This window comes from Argentina anserina, chromosome 4 (genome assembly GCF_933775445.1).
Source record: "Argentina anserina chromosome 4, drPotAnse1.1, whole genome shotgun sequence".
Classification (NCBI taxonomy): domain Eukaryota; kingdom Viridiplantae; phylum Streptophyta; class Magnoliopsida; order Rosales; family Rosaceae; genus Argentina; species Argentina anserina.
The window spans coordinates 5,268,081-5,295,247 of NC_065875.1; the positions used below are offsets into that span (position 1 = coordinate 5,268,081).

The following is a 27,167-nucleotide window of genomic DNA, read 5'->3' on the forward strand; positions in this document are numbered from 1 at the left end:
GCTCTTGCTTCAGTGGAGTCGGTGTCCTCTAAGAAGAGGATAGAGAAGGATTGTGGTCCCTCTGTCGAGCATAAATAATTTTTGGATCGCATCGCAATTTTAAAAGAATGTGGTTGCTATCTTTATTCTTTCATCTACATTTCTTGTTTGCTGTAAGTTTGTGCTTCATGTCCATGAAAAAGTTTGTGAATTTTGGCTTTATTGACTAGTTATTGTATGATTAACTAGTTTGTTCTAGTAAAAAAATAGTTTTTTTTGTCAGTTTTCGGGTTGTTATCTTGGTTCCGCTTGCTGAAATACAAATTTACTAACGTTAAAGATATAACATATTCACACCTAGAAATGATACGCATATGCATCTAATTAAGTGCAAGCAACTCGAATTCACTTATCAAAATTAAACTGGCGTTAACTTTATGAAAACAATTCACCATTAGTACCTAAATTTTAATAACAAAGTCAATTTGGTACCCAAACATATAAAACTACCACTGTAGTACCCAAACTCATTATTTGTCATCAACGAGGTCCCTAAAGCCCATTAAAAATAGACAAAAATGACTTTTCTCTCAAAATCTAGTCAAAACCAAACTCCCTCTCATAAAGGACAGCAACAAATTTTCCATCGCTTTACTTGATTTCATGGGAAAAAAAGGAGAAGGGTGTTTCCCGATTGAAAGATGCACAAACCACAAATTAGAAAAATCAAAAACAAAGCTATGTCTTAAAAAATGAAATTTTCATTCCCCCAATAAAGCTCAATTACATCACAGTGAACTACTATGAAAGATTTACAAGACCTAGGGATCTAATAAATCTAACAACGTAACCCTACTCTTTCTTCTTTAGCTCATCTTCCCCTAACACACGCCTCCATTCGCAATCATCACAGAACCCCATCGTTCCTCAAAGCAAGATGGATGTCCCGGTGCTAGCAACCAACTCCAAAATCTAATCAACAAATCAAACAATTAGCTACACAAATCACACACAAAGAAAAACTCCAAAATTGAAAAACATACCAAAACAACAACGTACCAAAGCAACTAGACAAGGGAGCCACCGCCGACGCGCTGGGCATAGAAGCCGTTCTTGAGGAAATGGGCGACTCATTTGGACTCCTCTCCGGGTAAAAACATTTGGTCAAAAAATAGCCCATTGAAATTCAATACCATCGGCGCTCAAAGTAGTCATTGATATATAGCAAAGTTCAAACCTTGAATTATACCCAACATTCATATGGATTTCAATAGCATTATTACTTGTACCGCCTGTTCAAAGCCACCTCTTATTGTTCATGCTCCTTGTAGACAAAATGAACAGGGGCTCTAAAAGTACTAGATAGAACAATATGGTTAGGTTAGTGTTAAGCAATCACAAAAACACATAACGACATAAGATTTGTTAACTATAGTGGAAACCTTCCTCAAGGTAAAAACTACTGTGAGACTTTTAACGTAATCCACACAACATCAAATCCACTAATGATCAATAGAGATATAGGATACACAAGTAGAGATTCTTCAATACAATCTCTTTATGGGCATTACAAGCCAACTTAGTTAATACTTAATCTAACCTATGAAATCAATCTAGGTCTAATCTATGAAGGACTAAACACGCCTTCTTCTTAATCCTGAGATTGGACACGCTCAAAATTCTCTAGAGTTTTCACACATCTCTTGTACTTCAAGTTCTCACACAACTTTTGTAAATCGAGCTCTCACACAGCTCTATAGCTCTTGCATAGCTATTACAGTTTGACTAACACTCACACTGCTAGTCATCAACTCTCACTCAGTTGATCATCAAACACTTTAACACTGCTTTAAGAAACTCAAGTCACTTTTTTCAACACAAAGGTTTGTCACTAATCTCAATGGGTCACATAAATGCACATGAGATGAATGAATGATTTAAACCAACACACATGATCATAAAGATAATTGAATCTCAAATCATAAAGATAATTGAATCTCAAGTGCAACAATGCAAATAAGAAAAAAAATCAACTAAGCACATAATCAATTTTGAGAGATGCAACAAAGATTATAGCCTTCACAAGTAGAGGTTCTACAACACAACCTCTTTACTAGCATAACAAGCTATGGGATAAGCTATATTATCATGCACTACATCATGTATGAGAGATAAGAAAGAAAAATGTAAACTCAAAGGTATCATAAACTATTCTATATGCTCCAAATCTCTCAGCTTCACAATTTCTCAAATGCCTATTTATAGGAGAAGAAACTTCTTCCCCTCACTTAATGCATATCTCATACAAAAAAATAAATATATCAATTAACAAATCTACTATAATTTAGGAAAACATTTTTCCATTTTAAAATAAATTAATTTTAAGCAGATTAGATATTTTACAAAACAATGCATATAAGATATACTTATAGTCTGAATGACATGCGTCATGATTTACCTTGATTGAGATTAGTAACAATTTAAATCTTCAATCAAACTCAATCTTTGACCTCTTCTTTTATCACTTCAATTCTCATTCCTTTATTGCAATATCCTACCAAAAGAATACACAATGATAAACATGAATCTTGATATTACAATCTCATGATCAATAGAAGAATGTCATAATTACATTGAGACTTCTTCCCTACACAACATATAGATTAGGAAATTAAATTCCAATACTAACACCAATAAAATCAGTATTAATAAATGAATTCAATCAGATAATCAAGCACATAAAAACCATTTCACATTAGGTTTCTTTCCTTTCAGCACATATAAGTCCTAATCAAACTATAACTTCTTTTAAGCCCATCACCTTAATTGTATAAGATAATTTTAATTTTAACAAAATCAAGATTAAAGATAGAAAAACACAACCAACTAAGGAACTATATGCACATTGCACTATGTATAGGAATGCCAACATATATATATATATATACTTTCAGGCTAAAAAAGAAGGTTAAGAAGCCCAAAGAAGAAGAGATGGTTGGTTTTGATGATGCTTGGTGGTGGCGGTGGCCATGGTGGTGAAGATCTGGAGATTTTGGGGTCCAGATCTGTGAAGAATGTAAGAGACAAAAGAGAAGAAGGAGATGAGTGTGGTAGGTGGGCTTATAATTAAGTTTATATAATATAGAAGGGGTTTGAGGAGAAGCGCAATGTGATTAGTTTTGACTCGATTTTGAGAGAAAAGTTTTTTAAGTAAATTGACGGCTCCGTGTCGGAAAATAGTCTCCGGCTTCTCGTTAATAGTAAATGATGAATTTTAGTATCACAATAATAGTTTTATAAGTCTGAATACCATATTAATCTTGTCAACAAGTACTGATGTTGAATTTTTTTTTCTAACTTTATACATTCCCTGGCATACTAATGCCCACTGTTATAAACAACAAAATTACAGGGGAGAGCGTACGTAGTTTTTGACTGCCGGAGAGGATAGCAACGACGCTGCGTTAGCATCGACCCATCGTCTCTGTCGTACACTTTGTTTTATATTTCAACTCTCTTGATGTCACCTTCTCTGCACCCACAGTTCCTACAGACACAGTAATATATTTACCCCTGTTAAATTTCTGATCAAGAAAGAAACAATAGAAAAACCAAAAGCACCAGTTGCCACGATCCACGCTAAATTCTAAAAATATATAACAACCGGGCCGGTTTTGTTGAGAAAACTATCATCATGTTCCACGATCATCATGTTCCACATGACTTTTTGGCACTATATACATGTAGGTTGTAGGTCCCCAAGGCACCTAATTCATGAGTTGCAGCATTTTTTCTCGACCTATGACTTGGAAGTTGACTTCTTCAGCTTCCCTGGGTTGATCTGGGAACTGAATAAACTGATCGATAACTTCATGTCCAAACTAGCTTCAACTCCTTCTCTAATTGTCCTGAGACAATTTAATCAGCTTTCATAGAGCTGGCATATGGAAACTACGTCAGGAGGCAGGCGCTCAGTATACTTCAAGTTCAACTTGGAAGCAAAGTACTCGTCGGCCGATATGGCCGGCCATCCATCCAGTCCTCCAGTAGTCCAGTTGATCGATTATCATGTACGTATCCCTGTGTTCTTGTTTTCCGTATATATATTGTTTTTGGCAATTACATGCACACATCTCTCTCACTCTCGATCTGTGTTCTTTCAATGACACTGTTACACTTATACATCTTCCTATGTTTTCAGTGATTTGTGGAATTGCAAAATAGTTGCTCTGTCCTAATTGCAATTTTCTAAAGATATACATTGGGATGGGACTTGTTTCGTATCTAGAAGTAGCTAGCTCTATATATCTACAAACACACTGCACCACACACATAAGATACTCGTACAAGATGATATATAAGTGAAATTCTCTTTTACTTTTTTTTAAAATTTGTGAAACGAATTCACTTAGCATAAGCCAATCCGAGCACAAGGCTCATAACGATCACAAGTCTCATGCATAAGGGTGATAAGCCACCCCTAAGCATGCACTAATTAATTAGGCGATAAATGTAAAAAATTAATTCAAAAATTTGAAACTAAAAAGCGTCCAAAACAAACGGACATAACCAAGTTCAATAAAAAAGAAAGAAGAAATAACTCCTCTAACCCAAGAGTAACAACATCAAAACAAAACCGAGCAAAACATACCCGGCCTTGAAATAATCGCATGTAGCCCAAGGTTAGAGAAGGATATGTCCATAGGGTCCGAAATCCGGCCAAACTGGCATGAGAGAAGAGGCTAATGGGAAAATAGGCCTAACCTATCAGACAAATCAGCCCAATAAGCCAAGGCCGAAAAACCCACAAACCCTAATCACACACAGATCTTACCGGATCCTGCCCACCATGGGTCGGCGCTGCCAACTCAATCCGACTCCTTGGACGGTCTGAGGGCCATGACTAGACCTTTGGGACGACTCAAGACGTTGCCGCTGCTACGAATAACGCTTGTAAAGACGGAACGCCGCACTGGGTAACACCCATATTCTAACCACATTTAAATGTGTCTAATGCAAATTTTTTTTTAGTGTATATTTGCCATGCTCATCACTCACTACTAGCAAAAAGAGTTCTCACACTGATTTTAATCAGTGAGAATTGAAGGTATTTCACACGGATGTCAGTGTCAGAAAGCTATTAGACACGGTGCGCATACGGAATGTCTATCGGTGTACTTTGGAGGGGGGGCTAATAGCTATTAGGCACGGATTTTAAAGTCCGTGCGAATTGTTGACGCGGGCCCCATGAATATCCACGACCATACTCATTGTGTCCAACATGTTTTCAGTGTGAATAAATTTTTTTATTCACACTGATATCTGTGTGTCATACTACAATACACACTGATATCAGTGTGAGTAGTTATAATAGATTTTAAAAAAAATCAATATTGGCCTAATATATATTACCATACTCATATCTCTATCAATATTGAAACCCAATTTCTTACCAAGAATAAAATTAATTTGTAACAGTTGCACATGGAAAATTTCACAATGACAAACAACAAGTTCATAGAAATCTACCTCAAGAAATCTAATCTAAGTGATAGACTTGAAATACTGAAGAACATTCTTCAGAACTGTATAACACTTGTAGCTGGAGTAGCCTCATTCTCAAGTACCTGCAAAGTATGAGAACTCTAATCAGACCAATATTAGGACACATTATGAAGCTCAAATTCAGCAGAAACTGAGTAATAAAACTATAGGAATCCTATTCAAGTCTTTTTTAAAGTAATGAAACTGAATGTTGATAAAACCGGTCTTGAACAACTTCATTAGCTTGTTGTCCAGTGGTAAAAAGGAAGCCTCCAACCCAATCTCTTGTTCCTCCTTCGGTGATGTCTTAAATTGATACAACACCTTCCTAACTTGGAAAAGAATTCTAGTTCTTGAGATTATATATGAGAAGTATAACTTGGGAGTCTTGGATACAGAATTTTGATAGTAGAATAACAGATAAGCAGACAAATGTGTGCTTGTGCAGACGGTCACCCTAGAATTTAACATTTACTATGAAATAATACACTACATCACTACATATACTATAATCAACTAAAAATTTAAAAGAAAAAAAATTACTGAAAAGGTGGGGACATTAGTATTTGAGGAAAACATACCAGAAAACACAAAAACACAAATGAGCTCCTACAATAATCCACAGTATCACCAAACCATCTGTTGGAGAAAAAAGAACAAGCAAATGCACACATTTCATTTCAAGTCAGAGATACAGAGGTATTTCTTACCCTCATAAAATTAGTCTAGCGGAAACGCTTCAAGCTCCTAAATTCAGCTCCTAACCTTGAAGCCAAAACCATGAAATTCAGTTCCTAACCGGCTCGATTCAACAATTCAGACGAAACACAAAACAAATGTTAGTAAACAAATATTAACATAGAGGAGCTGATACCTCACAGGAACATATCTGAAATTAGCAACTTGAACAATTGGCCACACACCACCCTCCAAGATAAGGGCTGGTATGAAATCTCTCTTTAAATCTTCCTTCACTTGTTCAGCATTCTTGCCAGTTGAAAATCCCATGTACGTGAAAAACACCAACAAATCAAGGGGACCAAAGATAAGACTATCCATTGCCACTTTAGAGGCAACAAACCGAGCTGACTTAGGTGGTAGGAGAAGCTTCAATTGTATGAATTTGTCCAAGTTTTCATACCTGTAACAAGAAATGTTGTTAGCTAATAATTCTTATTTCCGGGTAGATGGATCATATCTCAGACCAGGTCCCTGAAGGCATAAGGAACAGAAAGAGTAAAACATACCAAAAATGGCCCACAGGTCCAACAAAAGCAAAGCCAAATGTACTTGTAATAGCTACTCGTTTCCAGTTAACTTTGAAATCTTCAGCTTTGCCATGCTACATAAGATACAAGATCATCATACATAGGCAGATGACGAAGATGGTAAAGGAAAAACTATTCCTAGTTATATCAAAATGGTTGTACTGAACTTACAACCAATCAAGTTCTTCCAGAAACTTTAGCTGCATTCTTTATAAAAGGCCTACCACTTGCTAAAGTTTTGATGTAAGAGGTTTAGGCCTACCACTTGTTCAGATACATGATACATTGATATGTTAAAACAAACAAAAGAGCTACGCAATTTGGATACGCATACTTACAAGGCTAATACAGAAAAACAGAAGGATCACTATACGTTGCACCTGACCTCAAGGACTTCAATTTTTGGGCAGTTCATGGAAAATGAGCAATTCAACCAAATGTAATCTCAAGGAATTCAGTTTCTTACCCTCATAAAATCAGTCTAGCGGAAACGCTTCAAGCTCCTAAGTTCAGCTCCTAACCTTGAAGCCAAAACCATGAAATTCAGTTCCTAACCGGCTCGATTCAACAATTCAGACGAAACCCAAAACAAATGTTAGTAAACGGATCGAAACCCATCTCGTGTGTGTGGCGGATTCATAAACTGAAAAATTGGGGGGAAGAATTTCTCACCGTGTAAAAAGAATTCCGAGATTTGGGGGTTTTGGAGAGGTGGGGGATTCCAAGATGTGGTCAACTCGAACACCATCGTCGAGAGAGTAGATCTTAGATACCTGCGACGACGATTGAATGTTATTTGGGTCTGGGGGTTGAGTTTGCTATCGTACTCGGAGCCCTATTCATGAGATCCGGATCTGCCGATCATAGTTGAATTTGAAATTTGGGATCGGCATCAGGTGATCTTCAACGAAAGAAAAAATCTCTCTTTCTTATGGTGTTTTAATTTTAGGCCCAAACGATTTTACGTGTATTCTTATCCCACACTGATTTTTGTGTGTATTCGTATCACAACACATATTGATTTTTGTGTGCATTCGTATCACACTGATTTTTGTGTGTATTTTTATAACACACTGATTTTTGTGTATATTCTTATTATAACACACACTGATTTTTGTTTATATTCTTATCACACACTGATTTTTGTGTGTATTGTTAGTCTAATGATTGTATGTGGACCCACGTATACTCATTTCACACAGTTAATTGTGTGAGTTGGTATCTCACACAGATTTATGATAGTCAGTGTGAGTAAAATCAGTGTGAGAGTTATTTTTGCTAGTAGTGACTTTTACGGATGTAGAGAAGTTGTAAACAGAAGTTGTGTGAGTGACACCGATACATTTAGTAAGTATAAGATCATGTTGTTACAAATTAAGTTCCATAGGAGTTACAAACTCGAATAATTCAAGGGCGGTGTTTTCAATTAACTATATATTTGGTTGATCTTTACAGATATATGTCTCCATTGGAGAGAACGAGTCAAAGAGCTAAGAAATGCACCTTCACAATCTCGAACCATATTGTACGTAGTACGTAGCTGCTAACCACGTAAACTTTAACTTCAATCCCCATATCAATACGTTAATTATGATCTATGTGGTTTTCTGCATTATGATGTTTAGCAGATTTGCCAGAAACAAAGTCGGATAGTCAGATAGTGAAAGTCAGAGACATTCTTCATAGGGTAACTATACTGGAAGCTCAAGACCTCATATCTACATTGAATCTGACCGCTAAGGATGGCTATGAGAAAGTACAAGTGTACGTATAACCGGAAACCATCGGTCATGGAGACCACAACGTACAGATTCAGGTGTGATCATTTTAAAATGGATTATGGATATCAGAGAGGTTCAAGAGCTGAAAGAGATTGTTCTGAAATAACATATATAGTTGGTACTTTAAAATGAGAAGTAGGCACTCAAGGAGCTAGCGCTACAACAAAGAGCGCAACGATTTTAACGTAGTCCCAGAGATTGCAGATATATAAATGCATGCAGCCTGGTAGATCGATGACGATCTAAGATTTGGTAACTTGAACCCAAGTGGTCGATCTATATCTGAATGGAAGTTGCATCTGAAATTCCACCAAAAATAGATGCGTGAACTATATCGGAACTGCCAAAAAGCAAGTGAGAATCAAAGATCCATGCAATAAATGTCAAGCTCGATCTATGCATGAATGCTGGGTGCAAGAAGATCAAATAAGCTGATCGACCAGAGAAACTTTAGATCGATGAACGAGGTACTACTTTAGTTAGTCTAAAAAGACCTTTGCCTCAAATCAACAACAAATCGGTTACGCTTGAATGCCGCAGACACCTAAATCGCAGATTCACTTGGAAGAGGTACTAGCTACTTTCTGCACACTCAGGGTGGGGTTACTTCGTACAAGGAAATTTACTCAAAGCATAAGAAAATATGTCTACTTCTCTCGATCCTCATCAAGACAAGGTACGTTAAACCTATCAAATTATTAAACAACCATAACTTTACATAAGTATATCTTCAATCAATACTACATGTATCTCCGATTTGTAACAATCGGATCATATTAGAGTGAATAAACTAATTAACACTTACACAAACACAGATATTAGAAAAGAAAAACAAAGGGTATGTCTCACATCATGCATACGATGTGATTTCGTAGCATCCTAACTTTTATGTATATTTTATTTCTATATCTAACTACTGAGTGAGGTTTTGTATTGAAACAAAAAAGGTTTACAAAGCCTGTAGAATAAAATTAACCATTTGTTTCAGGATGAAATAATTATGTATTATTGAATGATATGGGAGCCTATATATAGGCATTACAAAACCACAATCCCGTAGGATTCGGAGTCTTAATCTATTACGGAGATGCTAATCTATCTCCTAACAGGAAACCTATTAGGCTAAGACACATACAAGGGTAGAATAGTAATTCTCCCGAAACACTCCCCCTTGTGTCGCATGCCTAGGTTGCATGGTGCACACATCGTTGCCTCAGTAAAAACCTTGTCAAGCAAAATAAAAACCTCTTGGGTAAAAACAAAAGCTTGATCGAAGGGAAAAAGAGCACAACTCACCGTCTATATTTGATAGCATCATGTGAGGTAGACTCCCCCTGAAGTCTACGAAACAACTCCCCCTGATTAGTGCCATAATCATGGAGTACAAAGAACAACGTATACAACGTTCATTACATGCTTCTCAAACGTAGTCTTGGGCTAATGATTAATCATTAATCTAGCCACACATCCTTAGATCATACATGCTATACTTAGCCAAACTTAGATCTTAGGAAACAAGATTGCATAACAACTCAAAACAAGAGTTTGCAATGAAAATCAGATTCTCGGGTAGAATGACGTTCACTCAATTAAACGGCCATAACTTCTTCGTCAAAATAGGTATCAGCGAACCGTAAAATGTTCTGAAAAGTAGACACCCGTGGATTTCTAGTGACATAAGGTTCACAACCTCATCCGATCGGAGCAGTTCACAATGCTCTGTCGAAATTGATTGACTTGCAAATTTCCGGACAGGACTGTCCTACTTTGCTAAAACGGCCATAACTCACTCAATATGATAGATATGAACGAAAAGTTGATATCCCTTCAAAGTAGACACATAGACCTTTCCAACGGTACTAATTTCACCATATTTCATCAAGCGAGCTGTCCTGTAGGTCTTGTTGAAGTTGACTTACGAAACTGGACAGATTCTGATTTGTCACATTCAATATGTCTTTTGCAAAAAGAATGGGTGAATGGATCAATGAAGGACTGATTTTGGTCCAAGACGGAACCGTACGCATCCTCTACGCTACCAGTGTCGACTGATACACCAAGGCGTACGTTGATGTTGCTGGAGCTGCTGGCGGCGTTGGTGTGGATAGGATTTGTGTTGGTTCACTAAGTGTAGAACTAAACTCATGTCAAAGAAGCAATGCAAGTCCAATGACAATGCATAGGCGCATAGTTAATCACGTCATAATGAAAGCAATAGTGTCCCAACAACACTAGCATGCATGAATGTATAGCTCATTGAATCTCTTCATCATCTATACTTAGACGGAATAGAGAATCAAGAATTAGCTTCATATGAACACATATGGGTATGAGTTCTTGCAACCGATTGTACTACGTTCTCTCGAACGTCGCAATCTGATTACATAAGCTCTCCGTGGTCTGGAGGCATTTAAAGTCCCTCGGCACTCTCATATCTGCGTCAAGATCCCTTTACAGATATTCTATGACCACTATCATATGCTGCAAATCAGTTTTCATGGACACTACTACTGATCAAGTAGCGGAAAGCAATTATGTCCATAGCGAGAGAATATAACTCATCGTAGTCAATACTAGGATAATGAGACAATCTTTGCGCCATAAGTCCTGCATATATCGCATGACTTCATCTTTCTCATTACACTTACGAACAACGACCAACATAACAAGTCTAGTTCAGCCTGTATTTATTCTTTCCACTTCGGTCAAGTTGCTCATCGTTGATGCTTTACAACGGAATAAGAGCATAAGCGAATACATCATCAATCATGGGAGATCAATACATTAAACACACGCGCGCTGTATACGATCAATTCGTGAGAGTTCTATTCTTCTCTAACATCCACAAAATGAGTTTGTAGCGTCCCACAGAAACTTAGTTGATACACATGTTTAGAGGATATCTCTTGATGATGGGCGAAATACTTGTGCCTACACACTTCGCTTCTTTCTAGATTTGATTCTAGAGAATAATGGTCTCCCCCTCATCTAGGCAGGAGCCAAGACCGAAGCTATGACCCTTAGTAGTCCATCTTTGCGTTTGCCGCCCTTGTTCTGTGGTGCAATGCCACGGGCGCCGACAACACCACAGCGTACGATGGTGCCATCGCCGGCTTCCTTCCCACTGTCAGGGATGGTGCCAACGGTGCTAGGACCAGGTCATATGAAATTCTCTCATATTCTGAGAGTCCCAACCTTACCGGCACATCACAGCATTTATGTGCGATCTCGTCACTTTCGCAATATCGGTAAAGTCATTGAGCATCGAATCTTTGACTTTCTGGAGGTCGATAATGCGTTGCACATTTGCTCACTTTGAGTAGTGCAGGATCTTAATGAGACATAGTGCCACACCACGTCAATTCCTGGCGTTAAAACCAGAATGGGAGCATTCCATATCTCCCCCTAACGACGGGAAGTATGTCTCATCAAAGTGAGCGTCTGCTAATATCGCAGGATAGAGATCAACGGTTGTAGATTGGAAAATAGCGGACAAGTGTTGGTGATTCATAAATCATAACCAACCAGAATACTTAATCGTTTCAAGTAGACCCATTGAGATAACTACAATAGAGGCACATAAACAACTTTAACCAAATAGGCGTTAGTGAAAAGAACGTTGGGATCGTATCCAGTGACCATCTGGTACGCACTAAACGCTTGGCAAGTTGTGGGTCTGAAACGAATAAGTGTCGCTGCATGCAACATCATTACATATCTCCATGCAAAAATCGTCAGGTTAGAACCCATAACCAAGTCCGAGCTCTGCTAGATCGTGCGGTGAATGAACATGAGGAATAATATGTTCAACGACGATCCCAGTAGACATGCAAAACGAAATCATCAAAGTCGTGGAGGTGAACTCTCCAACGGTATCCAATCAAATAGATTTGAGAGGATAGGAAGGGTGGTGAGCCCTTAGGATGATGATCATAGCTAAAAACTTTAGCGAATGCAGCATTTCTTGTGGAAAGCAAAGCGACGTGTGACCAACGCGTCGATGCTCTTAACCTATACCATAAAAATACCGAAAAATGTCCGCATTCGGTTGGATAGGGTGCACTAATGTCACCTTAAATACTTCATAAGAATGGAATGTTCTCGGTTGGAGCATTAGCAAATAAGGACTTCCTTGAAATCTAGCAAAAGAACAAGCTTTGCAAAATGAGCGATGAGCATCATAGATTACCATGGAGGCATTAGAAAACACGGGAGGCATCACAAGATCCTGTGAAGGAGGGGATGCCGCCACCGACGGCCTTAATGCCATGGAGCCGCCGAAATAGGCAGGCTTGGCCTCACCGTGCATGGCACGGATAGTGAGGTGGTCCTCCAATTGCTTCGTGAACATGAAAAATATATGATAATGTGAATTTCAAAGAACTCGAATCATCATATCTTGTTCAAAATGACCAAAAATGATCATATCAAAACCGAGAAGACAGTAAAACCGAACCCATGATTCAAAGAATCTTGAGTTATATAAACTACTGCTGCAGGCAAGCAAAACTATGTTTGCAAGCTAACAAAGCTACTGTCGAAGCTTGAAAAAGATACTGTCAATGAAATCAGACAGATTTATTCCTCTCCATTCTTAACACAAATATCAAGATGAAAATCCATCATTGGCATGAATGGCCTTTAAAACTTAGCAAGGCACGAAGATATAGAACACAATCTCCGCACAAGATCCGTAAAACAACTACCTGCGCCGTAGGACAGTGTGGGTGGTTACGCAATTAGCAAGACACTCGATTTCACGGCGGCACATTCTCAAAATGAAGATTAAGAGAGTCAACAACGCGGTGAACTTCTCTACACAATACGCCGTAGGATATTGTAAGAGAGGGGATTGAAACAAATGGCAATCCCATCGAATGTATCACATGGCAATAGAACTACATTCTTCAACTCAAGAGTTGGAAAAACATGGTATTGGAGCAGTTGAATACCAAACAATTTGGGTGGTAAAAACCATCCAATTGGTGCGGGTGGTCACCAATAATAATAAAATCATTTGAGCTATGAAACGACTTGGAGAAAACTGGAAAATTAACCGGAAAATCATGTCAAATTAACTCAAAACCGGGTGAAATTTGGACTGGGAAAACGTGACAGCAAGAACTGCTGAAATATGCGGAAAACATGACGAGAAACGACGAAAAAAAACGTCGGAAAAACTCGTCGGAAGCCGGCGGCACCGATTGCCGGAAATCCGGCCGGCAGTGGTCGGACCTGGCCGGTATGGAGGCCATAACTTCAGGTCCGACAGGGAACGCCGTCCGGAACCGGATGGCGGTGCCGGAAATGCCGGAATATGGCTGGAAGGCGGCGAATACGCCGGTAAAACGTCAAAAAACGTTCCGGAAACGCCGGAAGAGTAACCGGGAAAAACGACGTCAATTTTGACGTTCCGAGGTCCGTTTTCCAAATTTCAAAGTCCAAAATCACAATGTAGTGCTATTGGGGTCCCATGTAACCCAAAAGCGGCCAAGTTAAAAACCACGTGAGTTGCAACGTTGACCATGCATGCTAAGCCAAGGCAAATAAAATTCTCACGAGTCAATCTTGTAAACAAGAAATACGAGAGATTTTATAGAATATGCCAATATTTAATACAACACAAACAAGCTTCCAATTCCAATAGACGACTTAAGCTAAAGTCGAGCAATAATCATGGCAATGCCAACGTCATACTTGAAAAATAGTAAGCAGAAGACATAGTCAAAAGTCTGTAACAACAAAATCTTGCATATCTGATTTGGCGGAGCCTTAGCCTGAGGCTCAAAAATGTGCTTACTTGAGAATGGAAGAATGTTACGTTTCCATCTCCAAAATTCCCTCGAGAAATAGATACAGGTGCCAATAAATGACATGTGTTTCTCGGATGTGGAGCATGTTTCAAGGTCAACTCTGGTAATACGTCGTCATAGACGTTCATTAAATCACTTTTAAGTGTGTCCCATAGAATTCATTATTTTTGGGATCTTTTTGTCAGCAAATAGTGCTGCATCAGAGTAATGAATCAACTCAAATAAATAAGTACGTAGACCTTGAGATTATCGTTTATAGACATGAGTTTAAGAAACTCAAACATTCAAATAACAGTCGCGATGGCGACGCATCCATAAGAAACGAGAGTTGTATAGGTTTCGAATAATCGAAACTATTCAAGTATGTAACCGGAATTAGAAGGGTTGTGATGTATATGGTCACAAAATAATCGATGCATATCGGCGATTCTCATGATCGCACCCAAAACAGTGGTGCACTCAGGCGACCACACGAAATCGATATCTTCCTTTTTAAATAATAACGTGACTCCCCCAGGACCATCACACGAAAAACGTCGACCAAGAGGGGAATCATATCCCTCTTTGGTCTCATCGGCGTTATAAGAAAGGCCAGAAAAAGGCTAATAGCGCCCGATAATTTATATATATATCTTCAAAAGCAGCAACTTTAAGAAAAACATACTTGTTGGTCTGCCAAATAGACCGCATATAAGTAAATTGCTTTACAAATCGATCGTCATGCATGAAGTTGCTTGTTGAATTCCTTTTTCGATCTTCGTCCGATGACATAAAAATCTTGGGAGGATACGATCGGAATCATATGTAGATGGCAAAAGTATCGTCCATCTCGGCATGAATGTCATCACCATAGTACGACGAGTGATCATTTTTCCTATGCAAGCACGTGAAACATAGTTAGAAAACGAAAACGTGCAAATAAACGATTTAATAAGCAATAGGAAAATAAAAAGGAAAAAAGAGAAATAGTTTAAAGGCCCAAAAGGGTAGAGAAGACGGGAGTAGCTTCTCTTGAGCGAAGAGTTTGCTTGTGCAGTTCGCGTTCATTGCGTATATATGCGGGAGGAGCAATTTTGAATCCTCTGATGCGGGGTTTTTCGGGGCAAAAAGATGTTTTTGCGGAGCGAATGCGGAGGATACCCTGCGGAGGCTGCGTGCAGGGGCAGCAAGGGGGGTCGCAGGGGCTGCATTGCAGCAGGGGCCGCAGGGCAGAATCTGCGTGCGGGGCTGCATGCGGCTGCGATGTGGGGGCAGCAGGGGTGCGTGCAGGGCTGCGTTGCGGGGGCTGCAGGGCAGGGCAGCGTGCGGGGGCTGCAGGGGCAGCATGCAGGGGCTGCGCGCGGGGCTGCGGGGGCAGCATGCAGGGGCTGCGCGCGGGGCTGCAGGGGCAGCATGCATGGGCTGCAGGGGCAACATGCAGGGGCTGCGCGCGGGGCTGTGCCGACGAGGAACGTCGACGGGAAGATGTCGGAGGCCGGAGACGACGGTGGCCGGCGGTGGCGAAGAGAAAAAATTTATAGGGCTCTAAAAGTTTAGGGTTTTAGAGCAACGTGCTGATAACGTGTTTCAGGATGAAATAATTATGTATTATTGAATGATATGGGGCCCTATATATAGGCATTACAAAACCACAATCCCGTAGGATTCGGAGTCCTAATCTATTACGGAGATGTTAATCTATCTCTTAACAGGAAACCTATTAGGCTAAGACACATACAAGGGTAAAATAGTAATTCTCCCGAAACACCATTAGATTTTTTTTATAAATCACATATTAGAACTTCTGGAGAGTATAATAATACAAAAAATTGTTTATGCTCATCGGTCATCCCTTCTAGAGTTTTAGTACAATTGCCTACTTTACCAAGCTCTTGAAGAAAAAAAAAACCAGTTAAGTCAACGAAATAAACGTAAAGTATACGCCTACACGGTTAAACCTAGCCGCCGAATTAGACTCAATTCCCTAAGGCCCAGGCCCAAATTCCTTTTGTAAAACGGGCTTCTCAGCAACCTCTATAACGGTTCAACCGCTTCCTCTTTTGTTTTTTTTTTTTTGAGTAAAAAAGGAGAGAAAAACACACTCGCCCTTTAAATTTCTCCTTTTCCGTCGACGTCGACGTCGACTACCACTAGGTACGACTATACGAGTCCTACCTTCATCAAATGCTGCCCACTCGCTACTTCATTTGCTTAAGTACATCGGTCGCCGCCGCACTGGAAATGACGGGTTTCTTCTCCGGCGTCTCCGCAACAGCTCGCAGATTGCATCCTCGCAGCGGTCCTAGTTCTCCGGCGGTCTTAAGTGCCTGGATAGAAGAGGACAGCACTGGACATTTTACGACTTGCGTTAACTTTCTGAGGACAAAATTAAGAATATAATATATGGGGGTACGTATAAAAATGATAATTACTGATAGAATATATTATTAATACTTACGTGCATGATGATTATGGACTATGGAGGAAAGGAAGGAGCTGAGAAATGATCATCAAGCTTTTACGGTCACTCATGGATACAGAAAACGGAATAAACCGTACGTCGCTGTCACCACGTAGTTAGTTGTAGGCGTGTTTTGATGTATAGCATTAATTTGTCCAGATACTTCTTTACTTCGGAGGGTTGGAGAACGCGGTGTCTGACGTAAGTACTAAACCCTACTCCGCCGAGAGAAGCATCTGTGTATGAAAGGGCAGTGCTATTTCTCATTTTCATTTGTTAAGTCTGAAGAAGAGAGTATCAGTTTCAGTTACGGTCAGTGTTCTTCTTCTGGAGAGGAAATCGACTAGCTACTACTCCTGGTAAGTGTAAATTCTGTTGCAGTTGTATATTGATTTCTCCGAGCTCAAACTCACTGATTCTCAGAGTGAAATATGAGATTTAGGGCACAGATCTAGAGAGAAAAACCCTAACCTGTTGCTTTCACGATCTTTCCTGTAATAGCTCAAGGAAGGATGAGACACTCAAGCGGGTTGCCTTATAACCAAAGCAACAGCGATTTGGAGATCGGTCTAACGGAGCTTCCTGTTGAGCGCGTGAACCGATGGACGGTACGTAGAACATCTTTTTCATCGAATTTTGTTGGGTGTGATAAGTTGTTTTTATATGTACGTACCTCAAATTTACTTGCATCTTATTTCGTTGCAAATTAGATTAAGCCACTGATTTTATATATAGTTCTCTTGTGATAGTGTGTTCATCGATCCTGCATTTCTGTGTGGCCAGCAAACTGGAGTTACTGTTGTCTGTTTAATTTAAGGGTTCTTATCTATTTTGTCCACTTTTAAGGCTACCTTATTAATTTATTTCTCATCCGGGTGTTGTATGCTTGATTAACTTGATTAGTGCTTTTTTTTAATGTTTACTTTTGATGGGATTGCTGCTGAGAACTTTTATGAAACAGGGGTTTCGATTCTAATTAGGTCAACTTTTCAACTAATTAGGCCATGAGCTTGTTAATACGCTTTGTGTATGTGTGTGTGAAGGTATATATACGTCGATCGATCTATTTATGAGTTCGATTTCGTAATTTCAACATGGACTATGCGTTCTCGCTAGCTAGCTGAGTTCGTGACTATTAGTTCGTCAGAGGGAGCTAGCTTTGGCTCATTCTCATGAACAAGGGAGGGCTAGCTTTCACATTATATATATATATATATACATAAATTCTTAGCTCCGGACGTCCGGATTTGTCCGTTCCGGTGCCCGTGACGCACGACGACAGGGCATATGGTGTCGGCGGTGCTCCCACTCCCAGCGCTCATGTCTGTACCGGCTGGAGCTCTAGCGCCGACCCACAGCAGTTGGAATCTGGAATTTTCTGAGCACACTGCAGAAAATTCCAGATTCCAGACATCGTAGGCCGGCGCTGGAGCTCTGGCCGACATAGACATGAGCGCCGGGAAGGAGAGCACGGTGACACCATCCGCACCGTCAGCACACATCACCGGTACCTGAACGAACGAATCCGGACGTCTGGAGTTGAGAAGCTCTATATATATACTGCAACTTATAATATTTCTGATTATTGATCCTCTGTCCTTCATTTCAAGATTCCATACTGGTTTTCATTACACTACTTCTGTCCTGCTTTCAAGTGCAATGAATATTGTGATATATGAAGCGTGGATTTCTAATGATAGCTCCTTCATGCTTAATTTGTTTCTAGATTAATACCAAACTGGTTTCCGTTATACACGTACGTACTCAATCATGATATATCAGCTAGCTTATGCTTTCAGGTTCATTTCATTTTGGATTTAGATTGGAGAATCAATATCGCATCATGCTTAGATTAGTACGTAGTACGTAGTACGTACACTTTGGGGGGGGGGGGGGGGGGGGCGGTTTCATAAAGCATATATATGGGGAAATGGAGAAAGGAGGCTAGGGAGAATATATCATAAATATATGAAATGAAATATTGGCAAGAGGATACAAATTGAAGTGCTTTGTACTTTCCATGCCAGTTTTTGTTTTCTGCATTAGTGATCGATCTCCCTACTCTCCCGGCCTCTACATTACTCCATATATATATGTTCCATACCAGTTATCTTCAAACTAAATGTACGGGCTTTTAGTTGTTAAAAACTAGGTCGTCCTACAAATCTCTTTTTCAAGATCTGTGCTATTAACTGGATTTTGTTTTTCACTTGTAGCAAGCCAAACTATGCCTGAACGCATTGTATCGATTCCGCCACACACTAGTCCTGAAAAGTGCAGAAAAAAAGCAGGCAGAACGGAAACTTAGAACACTGACTGAAGTCATACGAGTACGTTTTGTTATATGAAAGTATATATGTATTACCTACCTTGCTCTCTGCTGTATGATGTTTTGCTTAATTTTGTACCAGGCTGCCATTAAATTAAAAGATGCTGCAGATCACGTGAAAGGTATTCTTATATATACTGAAGCTTCTCCTTATCGATTAAGACTAATCTAATTTAGTGATAACAATTAATATTGTTTTATAATCAACTTGTTGCTTCTGGTCGTTAGGGACTGGTGAATCTTTTCCAATTGAACCAGATGCACTTGCTAGTTTGATGAGGAATAGTGATTTGGATGCTTTGCAGCAATATGGGGGGGGCAAGTGCAACAGAAAATGAATATCATACTTTGTTTAATTATCTTCATATAGGAGCTATTTAAAGATATTAACATCTTCTGTTACTTTACATCAGAAAGAAGGCTTGGCCGATTTAGTGAAAACAGATCTAGACAGGGGAATTTGTGGGGATGATTTACCCAAGCGGAGAATTAAATTTGGCGCAAACGTATATCCTACAAAACCAGCAATGAGCCACTGGGTAAACTTTGATATAGTTGTGCACTTTTGAATTTCCTACAGTTTGAATAAGAGAAGTAAAAGAAGAACTTTTACAATAATAGACATACAACTTATTTTTAAATCGTTTCCCTGCTGCGTACTATACTACAGAAATGTCTTTGGGAAGCTCCGTACGATTTCACTCGGATCGTTTTGGTGATAGCTTTTGTGGGTTCAGTTGTGATGGGTATTGTGGAAGAGGTGAGCTCTAAATCATACTCTCACATAGAGGTCGTTTGATTCACGGATAATTAGTCGTTGAATTTTGATGACCTTCATACCTTTTGTTTATAATTTGTTTCTTCAAACAAATAAGTGAATTTGTTTTCATGCAGCTACATACTAATTAGTTAGAAGCAACTCACATGATCTCTGACAAAAAAAACCTACGATTTGAGTATCTTGGCCGAAGGTTAAATACTAAATGAATCTTTAACAAGCTTGGTTAATGACGTAGTTCTCTTCAATTTCCTGCTGGCTATACCACTCTCTTTTATTTCTTGCCCACCATAGTCATGCATTAATGTTCTATGCCATCAGTTTCGTTTTGTTTCAATATTAACAATTATGCTTCACATCTCTTGTTTCTGTGTGCTACTTCACATGTAGACTAAAATACTGGGATGGCACGATGTATTCAGCGTTGCAATTGCAGCCGCCATGTTCATTTTTATCGCAGGTACGGTTTTAAACTTTTAATTAATCAATGTGAAGTATACTTATTACGAATTTCACTGATGTTTTCATTTACTCGCTCATATATACACCATGTACGTACTATGTCACAGATGGTATCTCATCTCACCTTTTTATTTGATATTTAGTTATTTACTAACCAAGACAAAGAAATATTAATTGATTATTGATTCCCTTCTGCTTCGATCTTTTTTCTTTTCTTTTTTATAAATATTTTGCAGTCTTATCTGACTATAATCAAGCTCGTCTCCAGCATATGATTATCAAGCAGAAGGAAACGAGAAACATAAACTCATTGAAGGTATGTTTCCATGTCCTCGATCGTCTTTATTCGTCCCCATTTTTCTGTCTATTGTTTGGTAGTTATTATACCTTTAGTTATCTAAGTACGGTGATGATCGATGGGATTTATTGGTATTCTTGGAGGGTTTATAGGTGAGGTAACATGGATTCATTGTGCTCTTTGTGTGTCATAGTGTGTATTTTGGAATAGGATGTATCAATACTTAGGGCACATTTACTTACTTAGAAACCCGGAATTGAAGACGGAAAGAATAAGAGACATAATAGAATTGTGTGTGATGACATTTTAATTCCATTCAAACATTCACTTATCTGATGGAATAATAATAGGAATGAGAGTGCCTACGATTGATATTGTTTACTTACGGTATGGATTTAGAATGAATATTGGTTTGATTACTTAAATGCTCATGGGCAATGCTATGTACGATGGCTAAGTAACATTTATGTAAAACTATTTTTACTTTACATTTTTATAAGTAATCGTTCTTGATATAAACATGAGCTTAACCCTAAAGGAAGCAATTCATGTTAAAGCTTTACAAAAAGTTCATCCCGGATGGATAAATTTCTAATCTCATTTCAGAATCATTCCTTCATTTTTTTAATTATATTACAGTAAACGTATCCTTAGTTTTATGAATTACTAACTTCGTTATGGTCTCACCGATTCACCGGTCTGTATAAATTTGTTTTTTAAAAGAGATGTTTTAAATACACATTTTATATCTCTTAATACATACCCAGTTATTTTAATTTTCACATAATCTGATTTAAGTAGGTTAAATAACCATAATAGACATATTACTTAGACGTTTCTGTTTCTATACCTCAGATGTCTTTTTTGAGTTCGTTCTATACTATCTCTTCTCCATAAATCATGAACTGAGTTTGGCTAATAAGATAATTTATATGAAGGACCTTATATGAATCATTTCGTTGAGGTATGTGTTCTATCTTCAAACTAATTGATGGCATAGTAGAATTTTTTTTTGATACAGATCGCATAGTTGAGTAGAGAGCTTGGGTTACAAGACTTCACTACTGTATAATAAGTTCATATATGATCAAATGTTTTCTAACAAAAAACGTGAAAGATTTAAAAAAGATCTATATAATAAAATAGATCTTCACTACTAAATAATAAAATATTTCATAATATATATAAAAGTTAATTTTGGTACTTTGGGGTGTGCATTTAGAGAAGAAGTAACATGAAATTTTAGATTGGTAGTGAATTAAGAAGTGGGTGTGTATTTTTTTTTTTTTGAATGTGGGATGGACATGAAGTTAGACTAACTCAGGCACATACCGTAATATGTTTATTAAATTTAAACTATGCATCGGGGAGGGGGACATAGAGCCAAAACTCCGAGCTACATGAATAGAATCACTAAGATCCTTGAAAAGAACATCCTGAATGAAGGAGTCTCCTCTAAACCATACTCATCCCAATCTCTACATCTAGCAAGGTAAATCTATTTGCCACACCATTTTCTTCACAACGAATATGTCTAAAGTGAAAGAACTGAAATGCATTGACATACCTCTTACAATCATTAAGGATACACCCAATATCAGAAAAGTCATCTACTATCGTATGCAATGTGTTACCAACTGAATGCAATCACTTTCTACCTCGACATGCTGCCACCCCTGCTCAATACTCAAAAGTAACCCCACACGCAGAGCCTCTGCCTCTATCTGGAGGGCAGACTGAGCATAAGGGAAAGGTCGAGCAAAGTAGGCCATACACTCCCCTTCCCAATTACGCACAACCAACCCCGTATGCACACAGTAGCTCCCATCAATATTTATCTTGAGTCTGCCGCGAGGTGGAGACTGCCATTTACTCGGCACCCTTTTCTGCTTAACAAAGCTGCACTCATGTTCCTTTTTATATTTATTGAGATAAGAATCCACCCATGCTGCCATATTGGGAGGGTCGAAACCCTTACTTTTCCAGACCACATTGTTTCTTTCCACCAACACAACCCACAGAGTCATAAAGAAGCGCTCCAACTTCTCCCCATTCAACACGTCAATCATTCCCCAAAACCACATATTATAGTAATCAAACCTTTGAGAACTAGAGGAAATGTTTACCAGATGATGCTTCCAAAACGGTTGGAGTGTGCCACTGTTTTTGAAAATATGCAAACTATCTTCATTCTCAGATGGAAGATATCGTCCTGTGTGAAGGTTTTCAAAGAGGTCTCGAGTCGCCGGCATACATTATCGGGAGATACGCTCCGACAATTGAAAATACACTTTCACTGTCTGCTTCATGAGAGCATAAGAGATTGATGTGCCCTAGTTTGATTTCCATCTTGGGTTGGTTTGAGACGGTTGATGTGCTTGTATTATCCTATAATTATATGCCTCATATCCTTGGTTTATATGTTTAGTTCTTTAAATTATTATTGATTTATGCTATTTTAGTGTGTTTTATAGGTTTGTGTCAAAAGAGAGAAGAAAAGAAGCTAAAATGAGCTAACAAATATCAAATCACAATTATATTTCTTCATTGTCAGAATCTGCATGTGCATAACGTCCAACTTTGCCGAGCTACTGTAAGAGTTTCAGATCAAATCAGACCATGAGTCTTATACCATTGGAAAGATACATATGTCTATTTTCTGTAGGATTTTACGGATCTTGATTTCAGTACTCTGAGAGGAAGTTATAATCGTTTGAGTCACGAGAGGTCAGAGCTGAAACCTACTCGGGTTTGCTAACATTTACGGAGAGTTGTGTTGCCAAGTGCATCCAATTTCAATACATCAAGGTTAACAATTTGATGGAGATGCAAAGAGTACATGAATTCCTACTTTTACAAGAGATATTTTTTAAGGTTTTCTCATTCTATATCAAGTTAGGAGTCTGAAACCAAGTTTTATAAGGAAACTTAAGTTAAAGATGATCAAGAATATTCCCTATATAAAGGAGCACGAATTTTGTATGAGATGGGGTCTTCCGAGCACAATGTAGATGCCAAAGAAGCAGAGACCATCCATCCATCTTCACATTTCCATTCTTTTGTGTTTTTGTTATGCGTTTTTCTTAGTTATAGTTTGCTAAACCTTTATCTAGGATTAAGATGATGTCTTATCATGATTTTTTATGTAGTTTGATGTTTCCTTGATGGATTTATAGTTTTTTATGATGAATTCTTAGTCACTATTTGAATTGATGTTTTATGTTTAAGTTCTTTGATTGATCATCTTAGGGCTTTGCATATAGTAATTAGAATATGAATTTGAAGCGTACCTGCAATATAATTCAACTTAGCTTCTTGTGATTAAGAATTGTGAATTACATTATTGTCATACTTGAAGTAATAGTTTGCATGATTCTCTTATTTTTCAGAATGTAATGAGTCATTTATGTTAAATTTATGTCGTACATGGATAACCTGCATGTTAGGATATACGACATCTGCCGTACCTGGAGAGTATCATACACTTTAAGGAAAATTATGGTCTACGTATCGTACCTAGACTTAGATACGTGAATTGTCATCTAGAGATACAAAAGAATCAATTAGTTGCATTGATACATAAATAAGATTGTTAGTGGTTGATTCTGATACCCTAGGTTCTATCTTCTTTGTTTATTTTATAATTTGTTATTTGAAAACCTAAAATCTATGTTCTTAGTTTAGATCAATTAAGTTAGAATTAAATTGATTATCAATCCCTAGTTCGAACGACCTACGACGATTCGTGCGCTTGCGAGTTTTAATTAAAATTTCACAACAACGGTTTGAAGAATGAATAGAAATAAGATTTTGCTAGTTTTCATGCACGCGCGATACACATACGGAAGGGCCGCGTTCGCGCATGCATTTATTTGTTTTCTGAAAAATACGTTGAATATATACGTAGTTTTCATTTTACAGTTTTGTGTGAGATGCACCTTAAGAGTGCTTTTTTTTTTTGCATACGGCAGTTGTACGTGCGAATTTAGTTCACATATGCACGTTGTTCTTCTCTTACTATGTGTTTATGTGTGTCATATAGCTCAGTAGTGCAAAATAATATTTGTGTAAATAACCCTACTCTTAACACAAACATTAATAAAAAAAATTTATGGCATATGATTCGATTTTCCTATTGATAGATTTGTGCTTGATTTGAGGTGATGCTCTCTTTGAATCAAATATATTTTCTTTTTTCCATTCATTTTAGTTTCATAGAGTAAAACCGAAGAGGCTCTTTGGAAAACCGCTTTCACAATAATGATCATGGTCATTCACCATCATAATTCATGAATGTAGTTCTATTTTTAGTTGGTGCCGAATTGCTTCTTTGGCATTTTGGCAACAGAATTGAAATGGTTATGTTAGTTTCCTACTTTTCTTTCTCCTTGTTTTTAATTCTGTATGAGATTATAGCAGGTGCTCCTCATTCTAACAGAAAGATCCCGGACGTGTCATTCAGATGATTCCAAATTGAACTCCAAAACCAAAACATTCACTTGCCCAGAAAAAAAAAACCAAAGCATTCAAACGATTCAAAATTGACCCTGGCTCATTGTTCAGGCAAGAATTCTGAACTCCAAAACTAACACACTGAATTTACAGTCATCATGATCTAATCTGATAAACAGTTCCCATAACTTTCTTTTAGGAATAGAAATCAAGACTCTTTTGGCTGAGCCCCATCTACAAACGTCATCTCTTCCATTTTCTGCCAAAACAAAATCTGTGTAATGACATAATTGAAGCACTAAAATCTTGTTAACCCAATAATCGTAAATTTAATCCAACCTTCTGTACCTAATTCACCAAAAAGCACCGCATTCCCATAAACAAAATTGCCTACTTTCTAATATCCAACAATCTCAATTGGATATGTCTAAGTCAAGCCCCAATTGTTCACCTCACATTTCCACAACATCAGTATATATATGAAGTTATGAAGAAGACATAACTTACTGGTTGAAGTCCTTCATCCCCATCAGGTCGATTGATATTTCTGGTGCAAAGATACCAAATGGTTAGTTCAAGAAATTATACTTTCACATAGAATGAGACCAAAGAAGATCAGCCCGAGCAATGCTTTGTTAGTGCGTGTTAGTGTGATCCACTTTAGCATGATTAACTTCATTAACTCCATAAATCACGGGAGTGATTCACGGAGGAAATCAAGGAAGCACTTGTAGTTAGCTTATATATAGGTTAGTTTGATGTTGTATAAATTTATATTGTGATGAAGGAAAATACTTATCTTGTTTCTAGTTGGTATCAGAGCCTTGTGATGTCCGTCTTGTGGAAAGCTTTGAATGAAGAAATAGTTGATCTGGTGGAGGTATGTGACACTGCGCAGGCTATATGGCAAACACTTGAAAATTTATACACTAATGACTCTGATTTCATACAAGTTCATGAGTTAATGTGCACCGCTTTGGCAATACAACAAGATGGGCAACCGGTGGCGCAATATTTCACTAAGCTAAAGAATGTCTGGGCTGAAATTGATATGAAACGTCCTTGCATGATCAAGAATCAAGAGGATATTGTTTGGTACCAACGTGAGAATGAGCTTGAGCGAGTTCACCATTTCCTGAAAGGACTTGATGCCTAACAATGCGAAAGGAGAATTACTCCGACAGACCGAACCCCCTAGCCTCATTGCAGCTTTCACATATATCCAGAATGATGAATCTCATCAAGAGAGTCTTCATCAGACACAAGTTGAAGTTTCCAGCCTTACTGTTCGTGCTCGCTTTCCTGCCTCACCGCTTCAGCGGGTCCCTCCAGCTCCACTTCATCAGCAAGGACCACCACCAGGCTTCGGGAATCAGCCCCGTCCTCCTTGCTCTTATTGTCATAGTACTACCCATGCTCGTGCGACCTGTTGGAAGCTGTATCCACACCTTCGGCCTAAGAAACCGAGTTATCGTCCCCCAGCAAAAGCAGTTATTCAAATCATCCAGGATCTCGATCTCTATGGTGTGGTTGGACATGATCATCATACCGCAGGAGGGGCAGTACCTACCGCATCCATAGCTGGTCGTGGCAAAATTGGTATGGCTTTAAATATTTCTACCTTTGTTGGTTTTGATACTTGGATTATTGATTCGAGTGCATCTGATCATATGACTTATGACAAATCTTATTTTACCGTATTGTCTCCTCCACCAGTACCATATGTTACTAATGCTAATGGTGAGGCATTCCCCGTATTAGGGAAAGGGTCAGTTCGTATTACTCCCACCATAGAGCTTCACAATGTGCTATATGTACATGTTTTATCTCATCATTTGATATTTGTCCCACAATTGAATGCTGATGCTAAGTGTTCTGTGACATTTTTTCCTATGTATGTGATATTTCAGGATCTTCTCACCGGGGAGTTCATTGGTCGGGGGTATCTGAGGGACAAGTTGTTTCATCTGGATCAGACATATGCGGGGGAGAAACCAGGGGCACAATTTCGGACCGCTTTAAT

The 27,167-nt window shown here is 38.4% G+C and overlaps 2 protein-coding genes across 2 annotated transcripts; one reads left to right on the forward strand and one right to left on the reverse strand.

Annotated features, from left to right (window-relative positions):
• The first annotated feature begins 3,778 nt into the window (after positions 1 to 3,778).
• LOC126791414 (calcium-transporting ATPase 10, plasma membrane-type-like) lies at positions 3,779 to 27,167 on the forward strand. Its single transcript, XM_050517866.1, has 16 exons — positions 3,779 to 4,049; positions 8,113 to 8,138; positions 8,247 to 8,323; positions 8,417 to 9,248; positions 16,985 to 17,026; positions 17,127 to 17,184; positions 17,327 to 17,433; positions 19,042 to 19,155; positions 19,237 to 19,276; positions 19,383 to 19,470; positions 19,567 to 19,693; positions 19,825 to 19,914; positions 20,323 to 20,392; positions 20,631 to 20,710; positions 25,965 to 26,743; positions 27,055 to 27,167. The coding sequence occupies exons 4-15, from the start codon at positions 9,216 to 9,218 to the stop codon at positions 26,298 to 26,300; spliced, it is 1,185 nt and encodes a 394-aa protein (XP_050373823.1). The 5' UTR covers positions 3,779 to 4,049; positions 8,113 to 8,138; positions 8,247 to 8,323; positions 8,417 to 9,215; the 3' UTR covers positions 26,301 to 26,743; positions 27,055 to 27,167.
• On the reverse strand, positions 6,340 to 7,077 carry LOC126792058 (uncharacterized). Its single transcript, XM_050518559.1, has 3 exons — positions 7,054 to 7,077; positions 6,771 to 6,865; positions 6,340 to 6,664 (listed from the first exon to the last, which is right to left on the reverse strand). The coding sequence occupies exons 1-3, from the start codon at positions 7,075 to 7,077 to the stop codon at positions 6,340 to 6,342; spliced, it is 444 nt and encodes a 147-aa protein (XP_050374516.1).